General features: G+C 47.4%; 3 protein-coding genes across 10 annotated transcripts in view; 1 reads left to right on the forward strand and 2 right to left on the reverse strand.

Moving 5' to 3' along the window:
• Window positions 1-10772, forward strand: part of EIF2AK1 (eukaryotic translation initiation factor 2 alpha kinase 1) — a 30146-nt gene extending 19374 nt beyond the window's left edge. For 4 of the 7 annotated variants that reach the window (XM_073791894.1, XM_019930700.3, XM_019930701.3 and 1 more), the window contains 5 exons: window positions 1023-1123; window positions 6580-6691; window positions 6915-6997; window positions 8078-8311; window positions 10485-10772. In XM_073791894.1, coding sequence (XP_073647995.1) covers window positions 1023-1123; window positions 6580-6691; window positions 6915-6997; window positions 8078-8311; window positions 10485-10595 — 641 coding nt within the window. In that variant the 3' untranslated portion in view covers window positions 10596-10772. Of the gene's footprint in view, window positions 1-1022; window positions 1124-6579; window positions 6692-6914; window positions 8312-10484 lie in introns of those variants that run through there. The other 3 variants (XR_002175469.3, XM_073791896.1, XM_073791895.1) reach the window with 3 other exon arrangements.
• On the reverse strand, window positions 1691-6567 carry ANKRD61 (ankyrin repeat domain 61). The gene is given in 6 exon segments (XM_004317291.2): window positions 1691-2281; window positions 2283-2485; window positions 2488-2918; window positions 4364-4458; window positions 5382-5443; window positions 5446-6567. Coding segments are annotated over 6 exon segments (1245 nt in total). The 5' UTR covers window positions 5597-6567; the 3' UTR covers window positions 1691-1978.
• A 503-nt stretch (window positions 10773-11275) lies between the features above and the next one.
• AIMP2 (aminoacyl tRNA synthetase complex interacting multifunctional protein 2) lies at window positions 11276-19554 on the reverse strand. 2 transcript variants are annotated; one of them, XM_019930712.3, is made up of 4 exons: window positions 19424-19554; window positions 14595-14801; window positions 12632-12863; window positions 11276-11805 (listed from the first exon to the last, which is right to left on the reverse strand). In XM_019930712.3, the coding sequence occupies exons 1-4, from the start codon at window positions 19436-19438 to the stop codon at window positions 11417-11419; spliced, it is 843 nt and encodes a 280-aa protein (XP_019786271.1). In that variant the 5' UTR covers window positions 19439-19554; the 3' UTR covers window positions 11276-11416. The 2 variants fall into 2 exon arrangements, with proteins under 2 accessions (XP_019786271.1, XP_004317338.1); XM_004317290.4 differs by having other exon boundaries at window positions 19304-19554.
• Between the last annotated feature and the right edge of the window lie 66 nt (window positions 19555-19620).

A 19620-nucleotide genomic window follows, 5' to 3' on the forward strand; every position in this document is an offset into this window, starting at 1 on the left:
TGGACCGGCGCTCAAACCCGTGTCCCCTGCATTGGCAGGTGGATTCTCAACCACTGTGCCACCAGGGAAGTCCCTGATTTAGTCTTACCAAACCTCTCCACCCTCTAAATTCCCATATTATGTTATGATATTAATAGATTAATTAATTCGTTTACCTTTTCCCCCCTCTACTTCATTTGTCCATCATTTTTGGAAAATGTGGCATTCCAAATCTTCCAGGCAATAGAAGCTCACCCCTTGGGCTAACATAATTTATCTTTTTTCTTATTCTGTTATTTGTAATAATGTGTTTAATCCACAGCGGGCCAGGACACCAGATTTATTAGCATTAAACCCCAGATGTCAGGGGTTGAAGGGGACTGAAACGTAGTTTAATCTAGTCACCCGATGCCTGAAAATTGTTTACAGAGCAGTTAATACAGGGGCTCTGAGTGACATGAGAGGTCCTCTCTTTCTGGTGACAGAAGTCCATCGACTCTTGGGAGCTGGTTTGCAGTGGCTTCTTTGTTTGCTGATTTCTAGGTTTGAAACCATTGTGGAGTATTGACTGTGTTGACAGTCTGAATGTTGTGTGGTGTCAGGTGTTAATGTATTTATAACTACGTTCATTACATGTTTTTTTTATAAAGTTATTTATTTTTCGTTGCGTTGGGTCTTCATTCCTGTGCGCGGGTTTTTCTCTGGTTGTGGTGAGCGCGGGCTACTCTTCGTTGTGGTGCATGGGCTTCTCATTGCAGTGGCTTCTCTAGTTGTGGAGGAGGGGCTTCAATAGTTGTGGCATGTGGGCTCAGTAGTTGTGGCTCGCGGGCTCTAGAGCGCAGGCTCAGTAGTTGTGGTGCATGGGCTTAGTTGCTCCGCAGCATGTGGGATCTTCCTGGACCAGGGCTCGAACACTTGTCCCCTGCATTGGCAGGCAGATTCTGAACTACTGCACCACCAGGGAAGTCCCCTCATTACATTTTGATGTTATGTAACAAGTGAAAAACTATTAGAGAAATAAAACTATTTTTTTTAACTTAAAGGTCCTTATGTTATGGCCAGTGTTGCAACAAAAATTTTTCAAGAATTGGTGGAAGGTGTATTTTACATACATAACATGGGAATTGTACACAGAGATCTCAAGGTAAGTGGGGAAGATTAAATCATTGACAGCTGCTTACAGGGATGACTTGGGTATTGGATTATTGAATTAAATGAGATCATGTACCCTAGTTTATTTACCTCGGAGGTTATCATTACCTTTATATTGTATAAATCATTGTTCCATAGGTCTAGAATGTGAAAACTTTAGATTGAATTTAAAAGGAGTAATCTTTGGGCATTCGAAAATTCTAGCTGTTTTCAGGTAGTAAGTGTGCTCTGAGTACTAATATAACTGATGATGCTAAATGTATTTCATGCTGACAAAAATACTCATTTCTGCCTTAGAGGTAAAATCTGTTTCTGTAATTATCCCTCTTAAAAGAAATTTAACATGGGAAATTTAACTTGGGAAATTTTTTTCTGGTGTTTTAAAAATCTGTAATGACTATTCCAATTTTTATAAAAGACTATCAAGAAAGAGAGACAATAGGGAATTCCCTGGCGGTCCAGTAGTTGGGACTCCAAGCTTTCACTGCTGGGGGTGCGGGTTCAGTCGCTGGTTAGGGAACTAAGATCCCGCAAGCCGTGCGGTATGACCAGAAAAAAAGAGAGAGCGAGAGAGAGCAAATGTATTTACTTCTTTGGCTGAGAGTTCTAAATTAATTTACTTACTTTTGGGGCAAAAATTAAATCATGGAAAATGCATTTAAAAGACTATTTAGGAAGAAAAAGTTAATGTGCAAATCATTTTATTTTTTGAAAAAGGTTTAAGAACCAGTCGTTTGTACATTTGGGATGTATAAGGTAATGGGTTAAGTATTTTCTGGGTACACGTCTAGCCAGAAAATGCGATGTGAGTTACTGAAGTTCTGTGGCTCTGTGCAACTTTGAGATCTTATTTCAGGAGGTGAGCTAAACCATAATAACCAGATACAGAATTCCAGATCTTCGCTGGGAGAAGTCGCTTCAAGTGCTGTTTTTGTTTCTCCCCACAAATATTTCTGACATTTCTTTTACAGTTGTCCTCTAGGGATAAGGGTTTTTGGGATAACTTTATTACGGTTTCCCTTAGGAGGTGGAATTCTGGGAGCATGATTCCTGCAGGTAGAATTCCTTGGTCATTGGTCAGTCTCAAAGGATAAGAGTGGTAAAGCAGCCTGGTGAGAAGTGCTGCGTCTCTTATATTGGAACCGCGCTGGAAGGTACATATATATCAGAGATTCCCCATTTCTTGTTAATATGTTAACATTGGCTTCAAATTCGAGCAAGAGATTATTGCCTCTCTGCCTCCAAAACACCTCGTGGCTCGCGGCTTGACCTTCACGGTCCTGCGTATTCACCTGGGCTCCGTGAACGAGCAGCAGGCGGATGCAGCTCAGGCCCGCGGCCAGCAGCCGGCCGCGTTGCTTGATGTGGTGCACACCGCCAGCTTCAGGGCCGTGTTGCCTGTGGAGGAGACGGCGCAGTTGACGTTTGCCCCGTGGGCAGAGAGCGTTTCTATCACCTGCTTATTTAGTATATCTGCAGCCATGTGCAGGGGTGTCATGCTGGACTCGTTTATGGCGTTGACCTGGGCACCGTTGTGGGCCAGGATGGAGAGAACCGGGTAGGTCCCGTACGTGATGGCCAGGCGGAGCCGGGAGTGCCCGTTGCTGCTGTCCGCTCGCGCATTCACCTGGGCCCCGTGTTCGCACAGAATGCGGAGACACAGGACTGTGTTGTTCTGGATGTCTGTCAGGACCCTTTGGATTCTGTTCCCCGGCTTCGTCCGCATGGCAGAGGTGATGGGCCAGTGCAGGAGCATCAGGTGGCGCGTGGTGAGGCCTCTTGTGTCTCTGGAATAGGTACTGATGGCAGATAGCACTCAGTTCACAGTGGGAATGGCTCGACGCGGAGAGCTACTGCTTAAGCAGGCAACATTTATTTAAGATAATCCCCCGTAATTACTCTAGAGAAGTGTTTGAGAATCTGCATTGCTGTTTAATTTCTTGGGGTATCCCAGCGTCTTGCGGGGACAGGGTGGTATGCATCACAGCACGGAGGGGCCCAGCTTCCTATCGCAGCTCATGTCAGCTTTGTTACTCCTGCTGGGACGGTGGCCTCTTCCAGGTTGCATCTCAGTTAGCTCTGTGTCCACAGCCCCTCAGGGCTGTGCTGAGTTAGCAGCCATTCAGTAAAATTGTGCGGACTCGAGTGTGATCCGGAATTCCCACAGAAGTGAGCCGTGAAGGGGCAGAACGCCCGCTGACTCAGTCCCTGGTGGCCCCGCACCCGCTCCTCTACCTGGCCTTCTCACTCGTGTGTGTGGATGGCAGGGGCTGCAGCTGGAGTTTATCGTCAGTCCCTCCCCAGCGCAGGCGGAGTGAGAGTTTGACAACTCGGCCCTCATCTCCTTTCCTGAAATCTCTCAGGATTGCCTCCAAAATTCCTTGATTGTGGCAGAGAAAAGGGAAGGTCTCTTATGAGCATCTGACCGCTCCACTGGGATTAGAAGATGACTTTTCAGTTCACCTGTTGATTTAGTGTAAGCCCTGCACCAGGGGTGTGGGGAAACAGCAGAGTTCCCACACTGCAGAGCTTACAGTCAGGTGTGGAAGCATTAATCCGAAAGAGCTAAGTAAACAGGCCAGTGGGCAAAGAGGTCTGCAGGCCCCACCCAGGGCGAGAAAGGGTGGGAAGGGTGTACTGAGGAATCCTGTGGGGAGGGGGAACATGATGGTCCAGTCCTGGGAGGACCTGCAGAGCTGGAGTGGGGCTCGGGGGCAGGGTGAGAGCAAGATGGGGTGGGGCGCCCTTCCAGAGCGTGGTAAGGATTTGGGGCTCGACTCTCTTTTATACCATGTACTTCTCCCATTCATTCAGATGATATTTATTGGGCACTTAGGAAGTGTCAGCATTGGTTTAGGCGGTGAAGGTATACTGGGAAGCAAGATGAACTTCTTTCCAAGAAAATCCCTTGCCTCTTCCCATTTTCTTATTTTTCGTATCTAACTTAGGTTGTTAAACTCCCTGAGGGCTGTGACCAGGACTTAATTTTCCACAACACCATTGCTGAGCGCTTAATACTTACGATGCTTTAAGTGGGCTGACTGATTTGTGTTCCTGTATTATTTCCGGTTTTCAGAGGATCTCATCTAGTCAGTAAGGAAATTGGTTTATTCCAAACGTGGTAACCTGTAGTCCATCACCCATGGAGAATGGATGAGTCCAGACATGATCGGGAAAGGAACACAGATTGTGTGTGTCCTCATTTAGAAAGTCACCTGTTGAGTTAACTTACCTTACTTCTGGGTCTACTTCATGTTCTAACAAACAAAGCAAACTCTGTGCCTTGCGGTATTCCGCAGCCAGGATGGGGATGATGGACTGCGTCTGCTTTGGGGGTAAAAAATACATTACAAGGAGCCCGATATAGTTAGAATAATTGTGTTAGCTTGCTATTTCAAAGGAAATAATTGTATTTAGCATCTCTTTGGTTCAGTATTTCTCTGTTATGTGCACTGAAATTCTCCTTTTGCGTTTTAAATTACCCCAAACCAGTCAATTTTAGATTGATATTATAAAAATCTGTATTTTACATACATGCAGATTTACCAAGGCAGCAGATATAATTTACTTAAAGCTTCGAAAGTTGATTCTTGTGAAGAGCTCATTGTGTAAAATTAATGGTAATTGCTATCAAGTCCCTTGGTCCTTAAATTGGCCCAGAGAGTCATTGACAAGTAGGTTTTGCTTTTTAAGCCTTTGCCAAAGTCATAGCATCGGTAGTATAACCTGCACGTTTAGGGTTTCACAGTTAATGCTGCTTGTATTCTGTCTATGATTAGCAGAGCTGTTTATACGAGTTCTTTACACACACACACACACACACACACGCCTTTACAGCACGACTGCAAGATAAGGGCAGAGGGTGACTTTCTGAAAAAAATTTAAGTTATAAGGGTAATAATTACTGTATAAAAATTCAGAAAATGAAAAACTATATGTAAAAAAGGGAGAAATAATTCCAGCACACAGACATAATCAGCACTGGCACATCTGAGAGGATGACATTAATGTTCTTCCAACCAAGCGAGCCCCAGTCTCTGCTCAGTCAGTGCCCCTGTGATCCCTGGAAGGAGTCGTCACAGACTCAGCAGAACACGGCTTTGGGTGTGCGGTGTGCTCAGCGTGGACCATCCAGCCTCGGGCACGGTGAAGGCAGCCAGGTGTAGTGAGTCCTCAAGAATCAGGTGGCGTTCCTTCTGAAGCATCACGTTTTTTTTTTCTCAAAGTGACTGCGAGGAGAACGCGGGTACCTGGCTCGGCAGTGATCTGTAGCTGGTGGAGTTGGCCAGAGCGGCCGTGGGCTGGTTGACAGGTGGCTTCTAAGCAGAGCCCGGAGTGCGGTGCTGCCCTCCCTCAGGATGGCCTCGCAGAGCCCGGTGTGGAGTGACGCCACCGCGCCCTCTCCCGGGGCCCGGGCCCCGTCAGCCACCAGCCCCCTGCTGCCTCTCTCGGTTATGTTTCCCATGAGTACAACTTCGAGGGGGGACTTAGGAATTCAGGGCAAACGCGGTACAGAATTGGTCAGTCTCAGTCTCTTTATGATTCTTTCCATTCAGTTCTAGAACTGTTGAGAATGGTATCCGTGAAGATGATGATGCATTTTTATATCAGAACCAAACTTTTTCACATGTTGTTCCTGTATCTACAGTGCCAGCTACAGGAGCACAGTTTCCAGGACTTTCTACTTAGTCACAAAAGCGTAGCCAGATTATCATCTTGCACCTAAGATTGTTTCTGTTTTCTCTTCCCATTCAGCTACTGTTAGAAAAACCTGACAACGCTAAAATAAGGGGATTTATACAAACAAAACATTTACATTAAGAAGACCTAACTTTTAAGTTAAACGCTTTCTAGTTTTTAATGGAATTCCACCCCGCCTCCAACAGAGGTGCATTTTCCACTGGTCTGGGGGTACTTCCGTCGGGAAATGTGTTGGGTCTGTGATGACTGCTTCAATAGAGTGCAATGTGTACCTTTAGAGTGTGGCCTGGCCGTCCCCAACCCTGGCTAACATGTTAGATCATCTGGGAGCTTTAAAAAACATCCGTGTTTTCATTAAAAATAATAATAATCAAAGTCTTTGACTTGTTGAGAGGATAGTAGTTATTAAAACCTTCTTGGTGCCTCTGAGGTCCCGTCAGGGCTGAAATGCACTTGTGCACAAGCACGCTCTACATTAGTGGAATAAGCTGGGGACTTTAGGTAATGTCGACGCCTGTGTCCACCTCCAGGAAATCTGATTTAATCCGTCTGGGGAGTGGCTTGGCCGCTGAGATTTGTGTAAAGTTCCTCCGGTGATGCTGATGTGCGGCCGAGTTTGAGAACCACTGCTCTCATTTTTAATTCTTGAGGGGCTGTTGGCTTCTGAGTTGAAAACTCTCAGCATCTACATGTTTTCACTGTTCATTCCAGAACACCGTGGGGTTGACCTGTTCTGTTTGTTTCCAGCCCAGAAATATTTTTCTTCATGGCCCCAATCAGCAAGTAAAAATAGGAGACTTTGGCCTGGCCTGTGCAGACATCATACAGAACACAGACTGGGCCAATGGAAATGGAAAGAGTAAGTTTGTTTTGGTGATTGTTTTTGTTTGGTTTTGCATTAAAAAAGAGAGAGAGAGACATGGTTGAACACTGTCAGTATTTAAAGAGAATCAGAAAGACTTAACAGCAAAGGTGAGATTTTAAAAAAAAAGCAACTATCATTTCCTTGGGAGCTGCAATGCCCTGCTCAGTCAGGGGTCTTTAACCCTGCCATGCTTAATCTCTGGCTTTTCAAATTACAGGGACACCCACACATACCTCCAGAGTGGGCACTTGCCTGTATGCTTCCCCTGAACAGTTGGAGGGATCCGAGTATGATGCCAAGGTAGTGTTTGTCACCTTCTACCCTTTCAGTGGACTTACCCTGCAGTCGTAAGTAACAAAAAGTACAGTAAATGCAGTGGAAGGTCTGACGTCGAAGTGATTTGGAAATAGCGGAGTGTGGTAGGTTATCTCTTACATCAAACTACCATAGTGCGAAGCCTCACTTTTCAACTGAATCTGACTTTTTTAGGCTATTTTACTGTTTCCAAATCCGTGGTTGTCACAAAATAATTTTTGCAATGAGCTTTCCCTTTAAGATACCACCTTCCCTCAGGAAGGCAGGATTCACCAGAGTCTGTTTTCAGCCGTTCATTCTGCCTTCAAGCTTATGTACATCAGTGCCCCCGACAAGTGTGCCACCTGCTTCCCTCTGAGGCTGAATGAAGATGCGGAAAAGTTTTAATCCAGCTCGTTCCTCGAAGGAATGTTAAAGTAAATTCTTTTCTCAAAATAACAGCCTAGTAAATTTTCTTCCTTTTGATGAATCATTCAACTTTTTAGTGATTGGGAAAGAGCTGCCAGAAAAACCATGGCAGCTCCGAAAATCCTATGTAGTAAACACCTTCCTAAAAGACTGTTTTTAGGAAAAGTGACAGGTTTTATGCAGAGTTTGCTAAAACTTTACCAAGAATGCCTAACTCTTAGCGGAGGCAGAGGTGGGACCGGGGTAGGCCGCAGGGACCCTCGGTGACCTCTCATGTCTCTCTCAGGCTATACCTGGCCTGGGTTTTCAAGGAGCCGTGGAGTCAGTTGTATGGTAGTGACCGCTCTGGGTGGCCGGGATCACCCCTGCCCCTCGCCTGGCCCTCAGTCCTTCGTGCCCCTGGATGCCCCTTTTTGGTGTTAGAGCTGGGGATTGCAAGAGTACAGTCATCTGTCTGTAGATCACCTACAGTAGATCCAGCTGGCAGACACCTGCCTCTGTGAGGGACGAGCCAGCCCGCTGTGTTCCCTCCGTTGTAGGGACTGTCGATCATCCTTCTGTAGAAAATCCTCTCGCTTTTGAAAGGAAGGTGGGTGGGAATGGAAATGTTACTCTGTGTATTTCACTACTGATTGACCGTTTTCCCCCCTTTTTCAGTCAGATATGTATAGCTTGGGTGTTATCCTGCTGGAGCTCTTTCAGCCGTTTGGGACAGAAATGGAGCGAGCACATGTTTTAATGGGTTTAAGAACTGGACAGATCCCCGAGTCCCTCAGTAAAAGGTGTCCCGTCCAAGCCAAGTACATCCAGCACTTAACCAGAAAGAGCTCATCCCAGAGGCCGTCTGCTGTTCAGCTGCTGCAGAGTGAACTCTTCCAAAATTCTGGAAATGTATGTATGATTTTTTTAATACTGGGGGAAATATGAAGCTTAAAATGGAATTTGTTTAAATTGTGAATCCCATTTCACGAAGCGCAGTTGAGCTTAGAGTCAGGTTTATGGAAACAAAATATTTCAGCCCATTCTCAGAGTTGCCAGTGGCGTACTTGTCAGGGAAGCTAGATGACCACTGCCAACTGTCTACTCTGAAAATGGTCACATGGGTTCCAGTTTCGAGCCTCATCTTGCTAAGTCAAAAGGTTTTAGTTTTCCTTTCCAACTGTGGTATATGGCCTTTTATGAATTATTATCAAGTATCTACTAGTAGAACGGCACACACACCAAAGGATATAGGACAGCAGTGCTTCTCAGGGGAGCTGGAGCATCTGTGGCTGAGACCGCCTTACCCACCCTGAGATCTCAGCATCCCCGTGTGGAGTCTGGTTTTCTGTCCTGTGAGGGGTCCTGCTCCAGGCAGCCATCCCCTTCCTCCTTCCTGACGTGTCGTTTCAGTGCCAGGTATACACAGAAACTTTCTAAGACTTAAAAAACTTGACTCAAAGAGAAATTCACAGGTTCTCTAGTGCTTTGCTACTCAAAGTGGGTCCTCCGACCAGCGGCATCAGCCTTACCTGGGAGCTTGTTAGAAACACAGGCTCCGGGGCTCCCCCCCAGACCTGTACTGTAGTGAGATCTCCGAGTAACTTATACCCAGCGTGTGAGCAGCAGTGGGTGGACGCACCGGTTCCAGAGTGCGGTCTCCAGACCAGCAGCATAAAATCACCATGAACTCGACAGAATTCTTAGACCCCCACCCCCCACCCCGCTTCCCCCACTGACCTATAAAAGAGACATCTGGGGGAGAAGGGGCTGCTCTCTGTGCTTCTGCAAACCTCGAAGCGGTTCTGATGCACACGAGTTGGGGAACCACTTGCAACTGGTTCGTTGATTTGTCTTTTGTTTAAGGCTTATTTGTGTTCAAGTAAAACAGTGAATTTTAGTAGATTGAACAGTAAATGGGTAGGTGTAGTGCTTTTCTCTCAGTCTCTGAAAATAGCAGATGTGGTTGTTAAATTGATATCCTTGTATGGAGAGAATTTTCTAACTCCCTGTGAAGCTAGAGTAGAGACCGTAGTTATTTGTTGTTAATGGTAAGGATTTCTCCTTCTTGCAGAATTGTTTATAAAGTAACCTGTGCATACCTGCAGAGATAAATTTGCATAGACAGGTGGCCCTCACTTTGCACTTTGTGTAGTGCAGGACTGTGACAATGACCACGCAGAGCTCACAGCATACAAAAGGAGCTTAATAATCAATGGGGAAAGTTACGGTCGTTCCATGACCTTTAAAAATGTTTGTCAGAACATTAAAACTCTCTTATTATCAGTTACAGATGTTTGTGGAAATGAAAAAAATTATAAAACTATAATTGAGAATGAAAGTGTTTCAAGAGTAGTTTGAATAATGCCCACCATCTTGTCCCGTAACCTAGGGCACGGAGTGAGCATCTTTTCTGTGCCCTGGTGACTCGTCATACTCCTCGCTAAGTTTGGGTCAGTTTCTGGCATTTTACCTTCGGCACTTTTGACGTTATGATCCGTCCCCAAGAGTTCTTTAATGTGAAGTTTTCTTGGGGCATCTTCATCCTTCTCCTGCTCACGTTGATAAGCGGTCTTCGCTCAGGGCGTCCGATGGTGGCGGGATCAGCATTCCCACGATCAGCTCTTTCGTCTGTAACACCGTGCGTTTGATATTCACTTCTAGCATCCTCACTTTTCATGACTTTGCTGTACTTTCATCTTCGTTGGCCAGTTCCCTCTTTCAAAAACGTCACGTGGGTTTATCACTGGGAGACAGGAGGCAGCACAACTCCACACACTGCCCGTGTGTGAACCGACTAACAGGTGCACGGTGACCAACCAGCAAAGCCGTTGAAAGAAGTGATGATTGTTTCTGATTATGACATGTATGGTGGGTCACATAGTGTTTCGTGGACTGAAGTGCTAAGGCAATTAGTCACTATACCTTGGTAACTGACACTTAACCCACGTTGCTGGGTGACGCGTAATAAGCTGTGAGAACTGGAATCCACGCATATTGGAAGTGTGCAGAGAGGCAGGCCTGTATGTTTAAAAGTAAAGGAAGAAGCCGTTGTAACGGAGCATAAAATTTTCTCTCTTTACAGGTTAATCTCACCCTACAGATGAAGATACTAGAGCAAGAAAAAGAAATTGAAGAACTAAAGAAGCAGCTAAGTCTCCTCTCTCAGGACAAAGGGGTTAAGAGGGTGACTTGAAAGATGGGGGTGTGCCCGTGTAGCCTCAATAGGCTCTGTAGATATGAGAGTGGACTTTTTAAGCTAAATACTCAACTGGAATGTAAATTTTCAGTCTTTATTAGGGTGTGGCTGGTATAACTCTAATTGCATTTAGTGAGCCTGTATAAGACGTATTAAAGCGAGGCTGTGAAAGTACCCTTTAAGGCTGGCATTTTGAACCGGAGACTGCTCGAAACGAAGCCTGTTCTGTTCTTGCCTTCCTCCTACCCCACACGCTCCTTTTCCTGGACTTCTCACTTAATATTACCGTCCATCCAGTCTCTGAAAGTGAAAGTGTAGGCCTCATCCTCAGCTGTTCTTTCTCTCTTGAACTCTGCCTGTTGACCACCAAGTCCTCCTCTAGGTTCTACTGCAGAAACCTAAGTGTGCTCTGGACCCATCGCTGCCCAAGCTCAGGCCCGCGCATGAGCTGCACCGTTCCAAGTGGACAGCTGCTGGCCTTCCTACCCTCCACGCTGCGCTGTTCCCACGGGCTCCCTCCTTCCTCACAGACTTGCTTCCCCCCAAGTCTACATTCCTTGAAGGCAGCGACATGATACGTTCGTATTTGTACCCCAGTGTGCCTGCACGTAGCTGGCAATCGTCACGGTATACTGCATACAGTGTTGCTGGGTTTTAAATAAAATGAAAACCACAAATTAATTATATGATGCATTTATTGATATTTAACCACTGGCCTAGATAGAGACTTTGATTTTAGTACAAGTCCCTTTACCAATAATAGGCACAAGACAGCACCATCCTTAAAATTTAAACCCGTTAAAATCAGTGACTGAGGCTCACTGAAGGAGCTCGAGGGCCATGTGAAAAGGGGCCAGGTTTTCACAGGCCCTCATCCACTTCTGCACGTTGGCTGGCGCTGTCCCACTGCAGCTCCCTGTCTGCTGGAGAACGGACCACAGCACGACATCCGCCACCGTGAGTTCATTCCCAACGAGCCAGGGACTCTTCCCGAGAGCAGAGTTCATGGAGCGGAACACAGCGGCTTTTTCTTTACTGCTTCCCTCTTTTAGCTGAAAAATCGCTATATCTACCCAGCTATCTATGAGGGTTAAATTCACAGCATCCTGCTTCTGGCCAAAGAGAGAGAACAGGAAGCGTGCAATGTTCCCTTCTCCTTCGATGGGACACATCGTTTGGACACTGAACTTCATCTGAGTCTTCGGCACTGAAAAGAAATAAGCACTCCATGAAATGTCAACAAGAGCAGCACCGCCGGAGGAAGTGCTTGTAGAGCGTGGCAAGGGGAGTCCCTGTTGGTCACGAACTGGTGGCGAGGGAAAGTGTATTTTCAAGAAAATCGCAGTTTTAGTCGGTCTCCAAAAGGTTAGTAGTATTCAAGAAAGTTTAAACTGCAGGTTTAAACGGTGCAAACTTTAAGTTATAAAGTAACCATTTCTGGTATTTGATGATGACAGTTTTCAAGCTAGAAAGGACCTCAGACCATCTGTTCCAACCCCTGTGCCTAAGGACCTGGGCATGAGGCCTGGAGACCAGGGGTCCCATCTCCCAGGCCAGGACCTCCTGCTGCCCTCACCCTGGCTCTCCACGTGTGGCTGAGGGCAGTAAGGCCTCGATGGATGGACATGAACTCAATTCCCTCTGTAGGAACTTAACCGGGAGAAGTGCACACACCAGTGAGATAACGAATAAATGACATCCTGCCACCCTTTAATGGATAATGTCCATTAAAAGAGGACGTCAGTGTCCCCATAATGATGGGTTTTGGAATGTGAGGGCAAGACGGCCGTGACAGCCGTGACTCCCCTGCCCTGGCCGGTTAGACAGGATTCCCTCGGAGACTGCCCTCAGTTGAGCCCTTCACCTTCCCAGAGGAAGGAGAGCACCTCCGGGCCAAGGTGTGCCTGCTCCTCTTGTAGGGCCCCCACAAGCTCTCTAGACTTTGACGGCAAGCAGCCGAGGAGTCCGCGCAGCTGCAGGCCGCCCCTTTCCCATTCCCCATTGCCTCCTAGTCACGCAGCCCCTCCGCTTACCGTCCTTCCAAATCAGAGTAAAACCCAGCTGGTACTCGTGACGGGGCTGCTGCCTCGTCTGCTCGCCGAAGCACTTGAGGAGGTTCGCCGGCACACTCTTGACGGCTGAGTGCGTGTGAACAGTGGACAGGACCTTGTAGTGGTCACAGAGCAGCCGGTGCAGCACGAGCAGGGAGAGGGGTGGCGAGGCGGGGTTGGCGTTGATCACGATGTCCTTCAGTGCCCCGTAATCCTGGGGAGCAAACCCCAACAGAGCAGATGACACCAACAGCAACCCGAGTGCTGACACTGTACCAGGTGCTGTGCTTAGAACCCCACCAGGCTTCTCTAAAGAATCGTCACCTCCCGGGAAGAAGGTACTAATGTCACCCGACCTGCAGCCAAGGATGTGAGTGCTGGGGATGGAAGGAAGCTACCAAGGGGGCTCGGCTCGGTAGGAAGCAGGGGACAGCAGCCAACTCCAACCCTCCACCCCTGCAATGCTGCTCCCAATAAATAAAAGGTGACGCTACTCAGATTAGTACAACATGTTAGGATTGACACCTCTATTTGTCCCTAAGTTAAAAAAAAAAAATCACACGTGTAATTACTCCATTTACTAAATCTTTCTAATGCCCGACAGGATATAGTTTCTACAGCAATTTGTTTGAGTTACGTGTCAATGAAGAACCCCTTGGAAAAGGGTCTTCGCTCAGGGAGATTTTAAAAAACTAGGTGTGAATTAAAGTGCCAAAACACACTGCCTTTTTATTTTGTTTTTAAAATTTATTTTATTGAAGTATAGTTGATTTGCAACACGCACTTCCTTTAGATGCGGACTATCTTATTTCTGTACATCCGCTCTTCATAACTAATGAACTCATATGATACAACAGAGGCCAAACTCTGTGGCTTTCTGTCCACAGCCGGCCACAATCTGGCCTCTGGTCTTGCCACTCCTGACCGATGCCCTTCATGTGGACCTATGCTGGATGCTCCGCATTTCTCTGAACATATCGTGTTACTTGATGCCGTGCCTTCTGCGGTGTCAAGATTCATCTGAAGCACCGTGTGCTCTGGGAGGCCCCCCGGCATGCTGGGACACCCGGCACAGCTGTCTCACCGACTCATCCCCTATGCAGACTGGCTCCCTGGGGGACTGGCTGAGTGGGGTCTCATGGGCCCCCGGCGCATGCAAACACGAACTGGGGGATGAAGGGATACATGAGTGCAGAGGGATGGACGTTACCAAAAACAGCTCTGGGGGAGACATGGCAATGCTGCCTCCGCTTGTTAGGTCTTTAAGCAGGACCGTTGTCTATCACCAATTCTGGGGGAGGGTGCTAGCAGGGATTCTCGGGACGAGCCCTCTTGCACCCACTTGTAACAAGATATTCTTTCTTTGCGTTATCAGATTGTCCTGTAAATCAACTGAAGCCTGTAGACTGACATTAAAGGTGGCTGATGCAACTGAATTTTAACACAGCAAACTGAATTTAAGCAAAATACGTCTGAGGTATGAGACTGTGACTGGCTTTTAGCAACAAATTGCAAAAGGATCGGTGGGGATTTTGCGCCTAGACAGCCCAGGCTCTGAAATTCAGGCCACTCTCAAAGAGTCGGGGTGGACTTGGCTGAACTCAGAGAAGCACTGAGTGTACGACCATTTCTCCAGGGCTCGGAGTCTGCCGGGAGCTGCCTGCAGTAGCAGGAAGCAGGGACTCTTGACTCCCTCTTCTGCCTAAGGATCCCCCCCACCCGTTCTCTACCGGGTCTGAGAAATCCAGAAGCTGCATTAGAGCCTGCCTGGCTTCACTCAACGCTCATGAATCTGTTCTGTGCAAAGGCACAATCAGAGGAGGAATGTCCTTTTGCACCACCTTTGAAAACTCGAAAACCAAGGCTTTAATCCCAGCAGCACAATTTTCCAGCACTAATATCCACCTAGCGCGCCGATCTTCCTTAGCTTTCTAGATGCACTCACCTTTCCAAGCACGGAATTTAAGTCCAATGCACTGGTCGATAAAGCAGCGGGCTCGTCAGCTTGGATTATGTTGCTTACATCCAAGTCCGCGTCTGGTGTCTGAATCATCTTGGAGAGACCATCGACCGCAGCTTTCAATTCATACAGGCGTTTTAAAATATCATCTTGGCGGGACTCAAGAGCTTGAAGAGATGGGTCCGACTCTTCCTAAACAGACCAACATCAAAACGTTCACTTCCTCTCACATCAAAGCAGTCTGTTTGATCACTTGTCTTCCACTTAGTTCGAACCTCCCACCTTTCAGAAGACATTAAAATGAAGTTAGCAGAATCATCTCATTTGCTCCAGTCCAATAGGTCCTGCAAATCAATCCCCAAATGCTATAAAACAAATAATGTTGTGCCTGAAAGCCACTCAGAAATTGCAGGACTCCTATTTCAGATGATTTAGTCTTTAAGAACAGAGAAGGAGAGAAGACGAACACAAATTGTTCTTTCTATCAAACTAGTTCAAAATACTTTGCGTAAATGAATAGAAGATGATTGGGGGTGGCGATGAGGATGTAATCAATCATACTAATCGAAGGGAAAAGGGAGCACACACAGGTTAAGAGAAAAGTGTCCTTAGGCTTAGAGGTATGTCCGGGAGGGTCAAATGATCCATTCCCCAAATCATTTTCTAGGCAATACTGGCACTCACATTATCTTAGAATCATCTAGAACTTTTTCACTGCTGAAATGCATTACTTCATAAAGAGGGAATATTCACATCCTTCATTCACTGAATCTGCATCTTTCTTGCCTGGTACAGTGGACTAGCATACCATAAGTAACTAATAACATTGGGTTGGCCAAAAAGTTTGTCTGGGTTGTTCCGTAATGGAACTCTTTGGCCAACCCAATATTTGCTGAGAAATAAATCTCAAATCTCTGCAGACTTACTTTATTGTTTATTTAATTTATTTATTTTTGGCTGCGTTGGGTCTTCGTGGCCGCGCATGGGCTTTCTCTAGTTGCGGCGAGCGGGGGCTACTCCTCACCATGGTACACGGGCTACTCACTGTGGTGGCTTCTCTTGTTGTGGAGCAAGGGCTCCAGGTGCGCGGGCTTCAGTAGTTGTGGCACACAGGCTCAGCAGTTGTGGTGCACAGGCCTAGCTGCTCTGTGGCATGTGGGATCTTTCTGGACCAGGGCTTGAACCCGTGTCCCCTGCATTGGCAGGCGGATTCTTAACCACTGTGCCACCAGGGAAGTCCCTACCAACTTAATTTTTTTATTTTTATTTTTTTGCGGTACGCGGGCCTCCCACTGCTGTGGCCTCTCCCGTTGCGGAGCACAGGCTCTGGACGCGCAGGCTCAGTGGCCATGGCTCACGGGCCCAGCCGCTCCGCGGCATGTGGGATCTTCCTGGACCGGGGCACGAACCCGCGTCCCCTGCATCGGCAGGCGGACTCTCAACCACTGCGCCACGAGGGAAGCCCCCAACTTACTTTAAAAAGCAATAACAAGAAACCTCCCAGCAGTCACACTGTGCAACCTATTTTCAGATTCACAAGCTCTCACAAAAGATAATCCATTTGAGTCAAGAGAACAAAGAACACGTTAAGCATGAGTAAGACACTCATGACTAGACAAAAGGGTCAATAGGCAATGACCTTGAGTTTATTATAAACACGCACTCGTGGCCTCCCCTGGTGGCACAGTGGTTAAGAATCTGCCTGCCAATGCAGGGGACACGGGTTTGAGCCCTGGTCCGGGATGATCCCACGTGCCGCGGAGCAACTAAGCCTGTGCGCCACAACTACTGAGCCTACACGCTGCAACTACTGAAGCCCGCGCATCTAGAGCCCGTACTCCGCAATAAGAGAAGCCACCGCAATGAGAAGCCTGCGCACCACAACGAAGAGTAGCCACCGCTCGCTGCAACTAGAGAAAGCTCGCGTGCAGCAACGAAGACCCAACGCAGCCAAAAATAAAATAAATTTATTTTAAAAAATAATAAAAAATAAACATGCACTCATGATACAGTGTGAGTGTTGGAAGAGTGCCTGATCACATTTGTATGCTGGTGAGTTTAAGGAACATTTTGTTTCTCCCCTTGTCACTCACAACACTGCCCTCTTCGCAGAGCCAATGCATCACCAACTGTTGTCAATTTTCTGGAATCCAATGACTTGTAAGTATGCCTCCATGGTCAATGCCTGAGTCCAAGACACCATTTTTCACCTGGCCTACTTCCACTGGTCACCTTGCATCCATTCTGGTCCACCCCTCCACCCCACCCATCCCTACGATGGCAGCCAGAAATCAAAACAACCTCTTAGGCTAAAAAGCCTAAGATAAATAGCTTGATAAATAGCTTGTAGGAATGGTTCTCTGCTTACCTCCTCTCCCATCATTCTCCCCATTGCTCTGTGCTCTGGCCATGCTGTTCTTTGGATCCTAAACCTGCCACAGGGCTTTTCCTCATCAGGTTCCCTCTGTCTGCAACACCCCTCCCCCTTCTCTCGGCTGGTTAATGCCGATTTACCCTAGAGCTGGATCTCCACGATCTCAGCTCCCCTCACCTGCTGCTCTTGTTTGAGATCAAACAGCAGAGAAATGCAAGATGACTACCATCTGGGTGGGACAAAGAAGGATAGAGTTCAGTGTGCCAATTAAACAGTGTGGTGCTGACTGGAAATAAGTGTGCAAAATGTGTGACTGGTAAGGCTGCCACCTGTGTGATATCCTCATGTTAACTCAGTATCAGTCCTCCTGAGTAATACTTCCAATCTTTTAATCCAGACTGTATGTGTGCATTCTTTGTGTACAACTTTGCTCATTTCTACAACTGGCAGTCGGGTCCCTGCCCAACCAGGGGCAAAGCACCTACTGTATTCAAAACCCGTCAGCACTCCCCTGAAGACTGAACCCAGTAGCTCGATCTGAGGAACGCAAGATACTCAAGTTCTGCTTTACCTACCACACCTTCTAATGCTGGCCTGTTGTTTTCCTTGTTCAGGAGAGACCGTGACTTGGCGTGCTGTGTTTATCCATTTGTTATTTTACATGGATTTAGAAGCTTTTTTTTTTAGAAGCATTTTATTCTTTGTGTTGCTCTCATTTCTCCTGGAGATGCTAGATTTCTAATGATCTATCCACATTGTTATCATCTGCTGTTATCATCTTCTAAGTTGCAAGTTCACAGTTAAATGCCCAAAGGAAGTAGTTAGGCAGCAGACTTAAAAGAAAAAAAAAAAAAAGAAAGGGGGACTTGGTCTCAAAAGAGATGTTATGCTCTCCACTCTGGGGTTTTCTTTTTGATTCCATGGGACTGTCCAGTTGAGGGGCACCAGACCATGCCTGCATGGGAATCTCCAGGTGAAGAGATACTGGACCATGCTTGTGTTTTTGCCTTAGCTCTACAGTGAGACAACAGTTGTGTTATTTGGTTTCAAACTAAACTAACCACCGCCCTTCCAATCGAGGCAGAAAGGTCTTAAGACAAAGGATGACAGGGAAAACAAGCCACGAACGTTATCTATTCACTCATCTTGAGCCAGAATGGACAGAAAGTCTCTCCAGTTGGAAAATTAAAATGTGTATTTGCAATTAATAAAAAAAGTCAAAGTTGAGCAGGTACTTTACAAAAGAGGTGAAATCAAAATGCCTAATAAACATGAAAAGGGGCTCGACCGATTTAGCGGTCTCGGAGATATGAACTAAATTACATTAGGATACCACTGTACAGCCACCAGCTTTGGGGAGGGTGCCAACATCAGAAATTCGTATGCACTGCGGGTGAGAGCATAAACCGGGATGACCGCTTTGGAAAGCAATCTAATCCAGTTGAAGACAGACCAGCCCACTGAGCCAGCGATCCCATCCCTTAGTATATCCCCTATGCCTGCTCGTGTACAAGAATATTCTGCAGAATAATTCATAACAGCCTAAAATGCAAAACCAGCCGACGCCCGTGAGCAGCGGGATGGATAAAGCCCTGGGGGCACAGTCAAGCCAAGGAGCAGCAGGCCGCAGAGGACGAACGCTTTGCTTTCTCATGGCAGCAAAGGGATTCTTCAAATCATATCTAGAAGAGGCAGCCAGACATTGCAGGGCACACGCTGCATGCTTCCACTTACACCAAGACTACGTGGTTTAGGGATGCATACTCAGGTGACAAAATAAGAGAGAAAAGCAGGACGTAATGACCGTGGAAGTTGGGAACTTTGGGGGTAGTTTTAAGTGGGGCGCTGACAACGTGTTAACTTGAGTGGTGGTGACACTGGGATTCGCTTTATAATTCCTCAAAACGAGCATTTACGTGCTATTCGCTTTTCTGTGGGTAAAATTTCGTCATATAAAAGTTTAAGTAGTCATAAGCGAAAGAAAGATTCCAGATGGATAGCTATTTTAATAGTTGAGTTTACGGTCGTTCGGAGGCCGGCGGGCGCGTGAGGCTGGAGTGGGGTAGGCGATCGTGTCTGGTCCCCACGGTTTGTTCGCGACAGTTCGGGTCCCAAGGTCCGGGCCTGGAAGGACCCCTGCCCCTAGTCCTCCAACTGAGGGCCAGGGCGGCAGCGCGTGCGCACTGAACAAGAGGGCAGCGGGGCGGGGCCGCGGTGGAGCCAGGGCGCCTGAGCACTGGACGGGCGGGCGGCGGGACTAGAGCCTTGGCGCCTGGCACTGGGCTGATGCGGGGCCGGGGAGAGGGCCGCGCGCTCCTACCTGCACGTGGCTCGCTGCTGGCGCGGGGCTGGCGATCCTACCGTGCACGTTGGGGAGCCGGTACATGCAGGTGGGAAGCTCTACACGGAGAGATCCACTGCCCTCGTGATAGGGCTTTACCTGGTACATCGGCATTGTGGAACCCAAGGGAGGGAAGGTGGCGGGTGAGAGACACGAACGCTCAGAAACCGTGCAAGTCCACGACAGGCTGCGGCCACCTCCTTTCCGACCCGGAGGCTGGTGTCCGGGAAAGCTCAGTTCCTGTGCTCTAATTGGCCCCTGCTAATTTGACGTCATTGACTCGACCTTTGACACAA

Source organism: Tursiops truncatus, chromosome 15, assembly GCF_011762595.2.
Source record: "Tursiops truncatus isolate mTurTru1 chromosome 15, mTurTru1.mat.Y, whole genome shotgun sequence".
NCBI classification, from domain to species: domain Eukaryota; kingdom Metazoa; phylum Chordata; class Mammalia; order Artiodactyla; family Delphinidae; genus Tursiops; species Tursiops truncatus.